The sequence below is a fragment of the Argentina silus genome (assembly GCF_951799395.1).
Source record: "Argentina silus genome assembly, chromosome: 2".
Lineage (NCBI taxonomy): Eukaryota > Metazoa > Chordata > Actinopteri > Argentiniformes > Argentinidae > Argentina > Argentina silus.
In genome coordinates, this window is record NC_139656.1 from 29,419,475 (window position 1) to 29,432,025 (window position 12,551).

General features: G+C 41.8%; 1 protein-coding gene across 1 annotated transcript in view; it reads right to left on the minus strand.

Moving 5' to 3' along the window:
• The window catches only part of tenm1 (teneurin transmembrane protein 1), a gene marked incomplete at both ends in the record, with an annotated part of 106,189 nt that overhangs the window by 59,522 nt on the left and 34,116 nt on the right, over nucleotides 1–12,551 (minus strand). The window contains 2 exons of the mRNA XM_083697546.1: nucleotides 2,518–2,756; nucleotides 7,919–8,150. Of these exons, the coding sequence (XP_083553672.1) occupies nucleotides 2,518–2,756; nucleotides 7,919–8,150 (471 nt within the window). The remainder of the gene's footprint in view (nucleotides 1–2,517; nucleotides 2,757–7,918; nucleotides 8,151–12,551) is intronic.

The window sequence follows — 12,551 nt, forward strand, 5'->3', positions numbered from 1 at the left end:
CCTCTGGGTTTGTGTAAGACGTCCCCCGTGACATTTGTGTGCGGAGGGAGGCTGTTTTAATTAACAACAGGTTCGTCCTCTTCATGAACGACTCTCATGTTTTAGAAAGGAATGGAGTCTTTGTGGCTTTTACTCAAAGTCAGTAGCAGTGTGGGTGACGTGCAAAATCACCAATATGCCTGTTCTCTTACTTTTTCTTCTCAATCACTTTCTCATCAGTCATTCATTCATTCCCCTTGGGGCTTGTGTTGTTCCTCTAGGTATGACAGAACTGCATGTCACCTGGGTCTTTGAGGCTTTCCTCATTATGTGGCGTGGAGTCAATAGAACATTCTGCTGAAGTTTAAATAGCTTTAAGGACGAACGGGGGTTTCTAGTGCAACGTAACTTTGTACTGGACTGAAGGCCTACTGGAGCTTCTCTGAACATCCACCATTCTATTGTCATCTGAAAAGTTTGTTTTGTTAAAACAAAAAACATGTTTGATTGAGACGATTTAAAACTATCCCTTCTTTTTCATTTTTGTTGCGCAGCCCCAATGCCAACGTTGGATAACAACCCTATGATTTCAAAATCTATTCACAAATAAGTAACTTTCTACTTACGATACTGTAAAATACATACATGTGCTTGGGATGTCTTACGGGGGATAAATATTGTTCTTATGGGAAAAAAAAAAAGTTTGAATAGGTGGATGAGTGCTCAGCAGTAAAACAGAGCAAATGGCCTAGATTCAAATGTGGATTAGGGTTAGGGTTAGGGTTAGGGTTAGGGTTAGGATTAGGGTTAGGGTTAGTGTTAGGATTAGGGTTAGGGTTAGGGTTAGGATTAGGGTTAGGGTTAGGGTTAGGGTTAGTAAACTGAGTAAACTTTACAACTGAGCTCAAACATCTGTATGACTACGATGAAAAAAAAAAAACTTCTTCTAAGGTCCAAACTAGACGAATCCATGTACAAAATGTGTTGATCTCACCCATGGTGCCATCAGGGAGATGAAGCCCTGTTTTATTGGATGATTTGTGATGACTGGCACCTCCATGTTCACTGTGATTTGCGACATGTCACCACGGAGACTTGTGGGTAATAGATTTCCCTCCTTTGTTATTTGACATATTTATGAATAATACCAACATTATTCCTGATGACAGTATATCTGTTCCTATTCAATGTGGAATGATTAAAGCAATAACAGAGGGGATTAACATTAACATTAATAGGCTAATTCCAATCCTGTTTGTCACTGTATTTCGAACTCAAGCAATCACTCAGCATTACACCATATTCATGTGCTAGAGTAGCAATATGGGTTTTTGTCATTCCAAATTTGTAATGTGGCATTTATTGTAACAGAATGCATTATTACGCAGAGGTGTTAAGATGCAGTCAGCATTCGTGCTGCAGCAGAGGATTTACAATCTCTATGGGCTGATAGCTATCTCTGAAACTGCCTTATTAAAGAGCTGTTAATGCATGGTCATGCAGTTTAGTAAATTGGAGGTCTGAGGATCAAAATTGGAGGTGTAAAGTCCTCCATCTTGCTCTCTGTTGCATTTCCTAAGATCTTTATTGATCCAACGTCCCAAGCTTAAGGGCATCATCTCAATTAGGAAAAACACACAGACATCTCTGGGTCAAAGGGATCCATAGAGATAGCGCGTGAAGGTTACAATGCTCTGTTATTAATATCAAGCCCACTGACAACAGATTGAAAGACAAGGCTATAGCTGCCATATTATATTAATGGGTTAAGAATCTTGAGCAATCAATCAATTGTGCTCTGGCTCTCTGACCATCACAAGGTAATGATAGTATTAAGATCCTTCTTCCAAAAGTATACAGTATTTTCAATTGAAACGTTTCTCTAATCTGGAAAAAAACCTGTAAATATAGAAAACAAAGTTGCAGCAAAAGCATCACTTACTTTCATTAACAACTCAGGAAGATACAAATCCAGCTGAGGAACTCACTGTAAAGCCGGTTTCAAAACGTTGACATCAATTAACCTCCCCTGCTACAGTACTTAAGAGACATTTGCTTTTATGTCAATAACTCTCAAATTGCTTGGTCATGAATAATAATAATGTTATTGCTCTAAATTGAGGACCAGCACCCTTGTGAGTAACATTAACAGTGGTCTAAGAGATTTTTTCCTATAGTGACATGAATAATAATGGACATTTGTTTCAAAATAGACATTTGTCAGAGTACATGAAATAACACAAAAATGTACCTCGTCAACATGAATAGCTAAAGACATAAGAAGAAACTGAATGAGATCGTAAGGGGCTTTACACACCACAGGTCTGTCTCAAACTATACTGTCCTGGCTTGGGTACTGTATATTGCTTTCACATTGTCCTTTCCAGCACTGTTTCAGCAACTATGACGTAACCAGGCCAGCCCAGTACAGCTCAGCTTGGCTCAGCTTGGCCCTGTAGTGTGAATCATGCCTTCTCATATTGTACTGTGCTGAACAGTCGAGCAAAAGACATCAATAAGGAGAAACACTTGACTTACCAATGACATATGTGAGCAGGAGGGCGAGGGTTATGGTGATGGCGGTGGCGCTTAAGGCGGTGCATTTCCAGTTACAGCACTTGTAGGGCTTGTTGAAGGTGAACATGGGTCTGGAGAAGGTGTTCCTGGGTAGGGGTCGCGGGGGCGGGGAGTACACGGTGTTTGAGGTCAGGGGGTAGTTCTGACTGGCCGCACTGAACAGGGCAGAGGAGCCTGAGCCATGTTTAAACAGGAAGTGCCTGCAACACACCAACACAGAGACAAGAGTGAGAGAATGCTATACATATGAACACATAGACGTAGAGGCTGTGTGCTGTAACAACCTGATGTAGCCTTTATCTTCCAGTTTGTCTGTCTCTCCCTCTCCCTATCTGTTTATTTCTGTCTGTTACAAGTTTGATATCCATTCAAAATCACTTGTTCACAAACCCATATTTCAAATAAGCAAACGATGGCATCAATGCACAGTACTGTTGTATTGCTGTAGTCTAACAACTACATTGTCATTTGACATCATAAATACTTAAACAGTACACTGAACAGAATACTGTTCAGTGTACTGTTAACAGGACTGTTTAACAGTACACTTAAACAGTACATTAAATTCAATCTCAAAATGCTTTCTTATTTCCAGCCCTGGTAAAAATGACATAAATCCTCCATCTTAATTAATGAATGCTCCCAACAGCAAACTGCCGTAATCTGTTCACAGCAGTCGTGCTTGAAGTAGAGAGAGAGAGAGAGAGAGAGAGAGAGAGAGAGAGAGAGAGAGAGGGAGAAAGAGGGAGAGAGAGAGAGAGAGAGAGAGAGAGAGAGAGAGAGAGAGGGAGAGAGAGAGAGGGAGAGAGAGAGAGAGAGAGAGAGAGAGAGTCTTAAGACCAAACATTTATTATTAAATTCTCACACCTGACAGTGATGCTGAATGCGGTGCTTACATTGATTTATGCTAATGTGGAAAGGGTGGCCAATTCCTCCTCGCTGTGAACTTGACCTTGGCACCACTGCCTTTATCTAACGAGCTGTAGGCGGCAGAACAGAAGATAGAGGGGGAGAAAAAATAAAACCCTCATTCCTCAGGTCCCTAATTAGAAAAGGTTTTAATACCATTAGCCAGTATCTTTAATGTGTTCAATTAAAGATGGGAAAAGTACAAAGGTCAGTTTTAGAGAAGATTATATCACAGGGCTTAATTGCTGGGCCAATTTTCATAGACAGTGTAATTAAGTTTAAGTAGGTTCACAAAGGGATAAAGTTATCTGTGACATGTTTGTTTTTGATGCCTACTGTAAGCCACTCTGAATGTAGCATCCTGATGGCTAACCCCTTGTGACGAATAGTAAGCAGCAACATTCATACGGGAAAACTGGCTGAATTTACTGTACATACAGTACATGGCCAACAAGCTTGGCACAGAAGCCTTCACTTGTACAGTATACAGCCCAGGGAAGGCTGGAGGTAGACATCAGAGACATCAGAGGGCTCATTCTACAGGTAATGCATGGAATAGAATCGGGAATGGTATCAAACACATGTTCCATGCATTCCATGCATTACAAAGAGCCTGTCCTCCGATTTCTACCTCCACCAGCCTCCCCTGACTACAGCCCTGATCTGTAACAGATCAGTATCATGTAGAAACACTAGGACTTTAGGATGACACTGAGCTCAACACTAAGCTACAGAGGCACCACTGGAGTGCTGACATTTGGAAAAATTCATTATTAAGGGCACCCACAAAAAACCGTCAATAGTGGCCAATCAATTCCTGTCTCTGCGTAATTTCAAGAAATTAGGAAGAATATGCCTGCGGTCTTCAATATGGTCATTATGCTGATGTGACAGAAATATGTAATTGCATTGATGTTGGGTCAGAGCCATATCACCAGTGTCTTTGTGTTCTGAAGAGAGTATTGACTCGGCTGACATGATTTAGGCCAAAGAAAAAGAGCGGCTTTCACCAGATACTTTTTGATGGTGTGATACGAGGAATATTCAGGGAGAACTGTTGATACTGTTGAGAGATGTAGAGATGTAAAGATATTAGATCATGAGTTCCAGAACTATCATCCAACCTGCGTCCCTAACTATGGTGATATTTCAAGCATTCCAGAACTATCGACGAAAATGCATACCTTACTACAGTAATAGTTTAAACTACTTTTATAGGTGGAGGGAATAAACCAATACAATATACTGTATCATGAAAAAATCTAATTACTTGTCAGAATTGTTGCTGTCGGTGTAAACCCGTCGTATAAAAGCAATAACACACTCAAGGGTGTGCGGTATCTACGATATCAGAACGGCTGTGATGAACGCACCGTAGCTGTTCCTATATCCACAATACAGCACACCCTTGAGTGTGTTATTGCTTCACTATACCACAGCTTGGTTGAACACGCGATTCTGACTGGCTGAAGAGGCATTCAAGTGTACATTGTGTTTTTTTCGATGACCAGACAGCTATGAAGTAGATTTAGTCATGCTAATGCGCTCTACACTGGAGCAGGGCCTCTACTGACTGAGCGACTGAATACAAAATGATATTGTCATTTTTCTCAGCGGTCGTCTTTGACAGTGTTTGTGGAGGAGGGTGATCTCTCTCTCTCTCTCTCTGACATCTAATTGCAAACAGTCTTAAAAACATGTCATGCTGTACAGTGTTAATTGTGAGGCAGCCACATTTAATTGGCCATCATGTTTATTTAGGTACATGCTTCTTCCGGTAAGAGTTGACAACTCAGGTGAAAGCCAGGGGAACACAGTTCTTTGTTTATGTGACAGCTGCAAGAGAAACGTATTTAATTCACTATGTCAACAACACATCATCACACTGGCTGAACTTACAGTATACTAGGCACAGCTGTTATTGTTTAAAAGTAAAATTAGCAAAGAACCGAGTGTGGGGATGTCATATCTGACCCTCATGTCAAATCGTAGACGTCATTAGAATTGACAGTAAGGAGGTACACAGTGCCAGGAGGAGATTCTGTATTGGATAGAAGTTTGCTGATGAACATGAAAGCTGGCATTGTATTATGTTTGAATATCGACTGGAGGTTAATCAACAAGGTTCATTTAGGAAAGAACGGGACGTCAGCACACGGCCACATCAGATATGGTGACATTGTCTTCCTCTCTGCACAATGACCTCTGTGTGTTTTGGGGGCTCCAAATCGGCAAAATGGAGTTCCACCATTAAAGGGACAATCTAAGATTGGTACATTTTTGGACTTTTAAATTAATAACAATAGCCATTGATTCTTGAAGAGCACAGTATAACTTATACATGCCTCATGAGCTTAGTTCAACTGTCTTAGCCCATAAGAACCCAACATATAATTAACCCCCCACGGGTTAATTAATACTTACATTTCAGATTTTGTTACTGTTATTATTTGTAGTATTTAATACACTGTATGGTGGTACATGATACAGGAAGCTCACAGGGTGTGAGTCAGTCTTGCCCACTATCTAATGTCTTGGAGGAGCATCACCCATGGAGCTCCCTAGAATTCATTCACATGATGTGCTTTGAGTCTACTGAATATACTGTACCCACAATGGCTGTAAAACTCAATTAACGTGGAGGCAACTCTGTAACGTAGACATCTCCTCACAGATACTGATACCCCACACGTAATGCATTTGTCTCTCTCGCAACACGTCAACCTCTTTTAGTCAACAGAAATAAGTTGTTTACCTCAGATAGCGCTGCTATTTTCTATTTACATTTGGGAAGCACCCAGCACTGATGGGTTCAACAGAAAGTAATAGAAGAATAAGCCAGCGACACATAAACCAAGATGAGCGTATAGGTTTGTTTATTCCCTCTCAAGATTTCACATTTCTGGGACAACCTTCTGAGTGAAAAGCAATCTGAAAAAGCAGACTGACAATTATGCTATCTTGATTAATTTAGTTTCCCATAGTTTTTACACTCATCCCTTTCCTTCATACAGTACAATGGGTAGACAATAGCAAAGTTCGTCATTAACAAGCAGGACATTCTTTGATTGGTTGTGTTCCACATCAACTGAAGAAGATGTCAGATTTACCTGTTAGGTGGTGGTATAATTGAATTTGCCATTTCTAAGCATGAAGAGGAGAGTATGGAGCTCATTTTAAGTTAATAGGCTTTCTCAACCCCTGAACTACTCACAATGGCTTTTCCCCATTAAATGAAAGCTATTTTTTGATTCCGCATTTCTGTATTTTTGACCATGGAAAAACAGAGAATTAAAATGTATAACATCATTTTTTGGAAGCCAATTCAATTTCACCTTTTGACCCAACACAGCTGTTGGTGGCCATTGCTTTTTCTTTGATTTCTTATCAATTAGCAGTCCTGCTAACCCTGTCACAGTCTGTTCTGTCTCATCTCCTTTCATCTCCCATACTCTACCAGACAAAAGCTAAGAAGAAGAAACTAATTACCTCATCCAGTAGGCTGCTTTTTAATGCATGACAAAGATGATTCATTCCAAGTTCATAAGCTCAAAGGGATACAGGTCAGATTGTGGTCTCTTGGAATTCATACAAATGATTAAATTATTACCCTGACACAATGGCCAAGCAGGGACAGTTTAAACACAGTTTAAAATTCTAGGTAAGTAATCATAAGCCAGGTTCTTGTTTTTGTCTATTTAGAAGAGAATGTGGAATTGATGCATCTGCCTTCACAAAAGTGTTGCTTGATTGATTGACAGGTGTGGTTATGTAAACAAAGGATACCTAGAGGATACTTAAATATTCAGACTTCCAGCAATAAGGCTAGGCTGAGAAAGGGTAATAATGATGCATCAAAACCTGCCTTTGCAACTACAGTTAATATTCATATCTGACAAAACATCTAAAAAAACCTCTGAACTCCAGGTCTTTTCTTCAAAATCAATCCCATGGCTTTGATCCTGAGCCTCTAGAGCTGATCATGAATCTATTTATGTCATTCGGATTTATTCATCACTTCTCAAAAAGCTTTATCTCCGAGTCTCATCAAACTGCTATGATTCAGTTATGCACTGCAGACCCCTCATTATGAATTCACACCATTATTCATACTTCTACCTAGCCAGAATCATTTGATATGTCTGAAAACGTCTGTGTGGCTGGAGTCACAAGGGACGGTGGTGGGGGGGAGTCCTCTCTGCAACACCCTAACTCAATGCGAAAAATCTACCATCTACTTCTCTCAAAATGAAGGCAAACATTTAGATCAAAGTTACGGGGAGTCACAGTGATCAGGAACGCCCAGGGAAAGAGGCCAGGGGCCCAAATGACTCATGCCGTGGAAGCTGTATCACCACGGAGCTCTGACTGCACCGTAGGTTGTGTGCCGCAGCACACTGACCCCATTGTAAGGGAGAGGGGAGGGGGAGAATAGTGGTGTGCCACTGCCTACCTGGTCTCCAGAGGGATGTTGCTGTTGAGGGCCCAGCTGTTGTGGATCTGGCCTCCATCGGCTGGCTGAGAGGGGTCTCCGTCGATGGCCTGGCTCCGTGCCGGCAAGGTCTTCCTCTGCTCGGCCTCGGAAACATGAGGGGGTGGGCGGGCACACGTGCAGGCGTGGGGAGGGGGTGGTGGAGGAGGCAGGGGTCTGAAGGTAAACTGAACTGGTGGACTGCTGGGGAGCTCTGTGGAGAGAGAGAGAGAAAGAGAGAAAGAGAGAGAGAGCAATAGATAATTAGATACTGTATGTGTCTTTTCTGGTCTGGTGTGCAGCATTTCTGTTGAAGTTCGCTTTCCCTCCATTTGTAGAGAGCCTGGAGAGAATGTTGTATCTACTGGACAGTAGTTATGGTATCATATCTAGAAACGGACACCCTGCGTTCAGACACAGCAGGTCTTATGAGTTATGAACGACCAGTTGATACACTTCAACAGGACGTTTAGACAGAAGAATTGAAAACCACAGAAGCCAAATTGGTTTCTCTGGAGAGAGTACAAAATTCTTGCACCACACTGTTCAATTGAATCTACTGTGCTGTCTAGGTGTGTGTTTGAGTTCAGTGGCTCAGCAAGAGGAGTAATGTTCTATGTCAGGGCAGTGGGACATGTGACAGGGTTTCATTTAAGGGCTATCTGATGCTATCCAGCCAGGAGTGAGTTTCTGGCTTATTGACTCCTCCTGTTGTGGCTTTACTCCACAGAAGGAGTAGCTGGCAGACATAGGAATGGGAGCTCTGTAATCTGATTCCTTTATAATGCCGCTCATTCTGCCCCACAGGCCAATCCAAACAGGCCCACTCTTAATCAAATTAAAAGTGAGCCAAGATTGCATTTAATCAATCTCTATTTCTAAACCCAATTAAATTCTTTCCCCACACTATTGCTCGTTGCTTGCGTGACTGAACGATCTCAGTTTAATTTCCCAACGCAATTTCTATATTTTTTCGGAAGCAAAGAGTCCTTTCTGAACAATTTTCAGCTCTAGTGTTTAATTTTTTTTAAAGAAAAAAAAAACACTGATATGGTGGAATACTGTATATTCAAACTAAATCACTCAAAAGGAAAGTTTGAGATGAGTTACAAAGCCAACCCGGATAATTTCCTAACAGAACTTGGGTTATAATCAAGTCTCCCATCATTTCAGAGATAAGTCTGCATTAAGAAGAAAGAGAGTTGTGTTTTCCTCATCTCGTGAACAGACTGATGACAGAGCCCTGCGTTTGGCCTAAGAGGTTGAATTGAATTGTATTGATTTTGTTTGTCCGTGTGATACGTTTTGCTCCTGCTTATTATACATCAGGCTTTAGATGCCGAGCCTCACTTGAAAAGCATTATACTGTAGAATAAATGCAAATTGGAGTCTGGACCTGCACTAATCAGATAAGAGCACTACTCTGCATTGATCTCCTAGCCATTAATACTGTTTAAATGTTACATTCCTCTATCATTTCCCTTTCTGGAGTATTGATATTTACCAGGTAACAATGTAGAGGAGACAGAACAAAAAATATTATAAACATAATTGCGAACTCAATCATACAAGAGGAAATGATTATTGCAGATACCATGAAGGGCAAGTTTTTTTTTTTTTTTTATATATCAAATTTGACAAAATCAATCAAAGAAAACTTTAGATGAAGTACTTGCATTGAATGGTAAAGGCCATTGCTGAGCGTAGAGCTAACCAGGAGGGGTGACTGAATGTTCTAACTCATTTAAAAGGTTAACATGGGGAACAATAATATGGTATTCTGAATGTATGTAGAGATCTGAACAGAATTATTATTTTTTTTTTTTCATAAAACACATTTTGAAAAAGCTTTTCACCAAAAACGCCACATTCCCAAAACATCGCGTTCACTGTCTCTCATCCATCTCTCAGCATGCCTGTTATTTTCAACCTTCTTGCCGAGAACAAAACCTTTGAGGTGTAAACAAGGCCGAGAGATTCCTCAGAGGGTAGGTTCACTCTTGAAAGGTTGTGCCGAGAAAGAAAGCTTTCAATTTTGAGATTGCTCTCTAATCATGCACAAACTTCCAAAAGCCTGCCACAATTTACCACAAGTGACTTAAACTCCATTTCCGGGAATGTCCTTTCCGAGCCCATGCTTTCAGAAGAGAACCTCCGAGGGACTGAAAGTGTCTTAAAAGTACACCTGACTTCAGGCGTGCTCTATCCTTGACGAATGTAAATATAGTGGGTCATACTTACGCATGCATTATTAAGACATGGGCCATTCAGTGATCTTCTCTTAGATACAGTACCTGCTCTTAAGTGCTGCCTGACTGCAAGCACTCAGCTATCTGACAACAATACATGGAAAAACACAAAATAAGGGATATTAGAATGCTTTTCCATGGCAGCTCCACCTGTACTGCCTGCCTGCCTGCCTGCCTGCCTGCCTGCCAGTTGGCATAATTGGCCATTTACAGAGGGCCTTTCTGATAAGTACTTTGTAATAACCCCATCACAGACTCGTCAATCGAGAGAGAGAGGAGGTGGGACAACTTAATACTTTACAACATAATGACACCGCCGAGAAGCTTCAATGTCTTGAGAGGAGGCTCAGTTCAATCAAATCCGCACTGCAGTAGCACACCGTACCCTTTTTCCTGATTTGAAATATCTTTGCATTGGATGATTTTAAATATTGACTACTCACAGGTAGTCTGGAGCCATTCATACCAGCTAATGCCATACGTCTGGAAATAGCAAATCAAGCTTTTGAGACGTTCCAGAAGGGAGAAACAGACAGACACACTCCCAACAAATCAAAAGTTGGGGTAGGTGGAGTTTAGAATGAAATGAGGTGGAGTCTGGATAAATGGATTTCCGACGCGTCCACAACCCTCCCGTTCTGTTCCGAGGTTCCATCAGCGTGATCATGTCACAGACCTGAGTGAGTGAGGATGCACCACGTTTGCAGGGTCACAGAGGTGTGGAGCAAGGCCCATGGAGACCCTGGTCCACGGCAGAGAGCTGTTTATTGATGACCTCAGTCCAGATCTGTGTGTCTACAAGCGTTATTGCATCCTGCTGTCCACAGTGGGTCCAGGAGTACACACAAACAAACAAAGCCAAACAGGTTCGTTTTAATTTTGTAACCCGCTCTCATTGACTTACAATGATAGTGAAACTCCACACTACTGTAAAACATACAGTAAGTGATGATTTAAGTGGTGGAAAATGCTGGCGAGGGAACCTTGAGAAATGACAGCCCAGATTCAACCCACATCTGTTTTCTACAGGCATCCAGTTGTGGCCCAGGTCCAACTTTGTTCCCCGGGCCAGAAGTGGGCCGGCTCTGGATACCACTCCTGAGCCTTATCTTTGCCATGCAAAGGCCAGATGTTGGCCAGGAGGTGGATGTGGCCCAGGTATGACTTCCCCAGTACTGGTCAACCACACTCAGACCAAAGATGGCCCAGTGACTACAGGAACGTATCAGGGCTGAAGAATATGAAATAAAACACTGAAGAATAGAGGACGGGTAAATAACTAAAATAAATGATTCCCAATAATTACTTCCAACAGTTGTGAACATGATGAATCGAACTCAACACAAGTGGCCACATGACCCATTAACACAAGTTAACATTACTCCAAAAGACATTTCATGGTTAATAATGATTGACAATGTTTTGCTCATCCCTGTGTGACAGATAATCGATCATATCGGATCCTAGATTCATTAAGAATACCCAAAATGCTATTTTACCATGCCCTCAAGTTAAGATAAATCGGCTTGCGAGGAGTTTAAGCTCAGGCCAATAGCTGAAGCTGATGACTCACTCTACATCTCTTTAACGATGCATGTGAACATTAGACATTAAATGGGAGAACCTGGTCACGATTATGTCGTGCTGTAACAGAACCTTTATCTAGCACGCGACTTCACATAACATGCATAGGAAGAATGAGAATAGAGTATCAACAAAATAACCAATTGAACAGTTTCAAAGCAACATATGACTAAGTTTTAACCATACGTTAACGTGTGTCAAGTACAACACGGGAGACCGGTGGCCATGGGCCTAACCCGGGTAACTCAAACAACATCTTGCTGTCCTTCTCCTTAAGGACGAGGCGTGAGACACATTACAATCGCAAAGGAATTGACAAATGGCGAGGGTGCGATTTCTTCAGGATGTCTGCCAGGCATGCTCATTCAACTGTAAATAGGTATACGCATTTAAATCAAGGCTGGCGCTACCAAAACCCGTCTACAGGGGCACATTCCTCACACGAGAGCTGGCCTATGAGCAAAGTTCCAACTCTCTCCCAGGGCTGGCCCCCGCATATTCAGACCAGATCTGTCCCACAACTGTCCGCTGACTCTTGGGAAGGAGTCCTATTGTGTTTTGCTGACTCTTTTTGAAGGGGAATCCGAGTTGAGAGGGGGAAGCACATTAGCTCCACCTAGAGAGGGGGAAGCACGCTCAGTGCCTCACCATACTGTAGGAGGGTACAGAACAAAGGAGCGGGCCCCGCAGTCCCTCTCACCCCGCTGCTTTCAAGTGCTGCACACAGTGCATTATGCATGGACTTCCTTACTATTGACATTTATACTTCAAAACTCACCTTC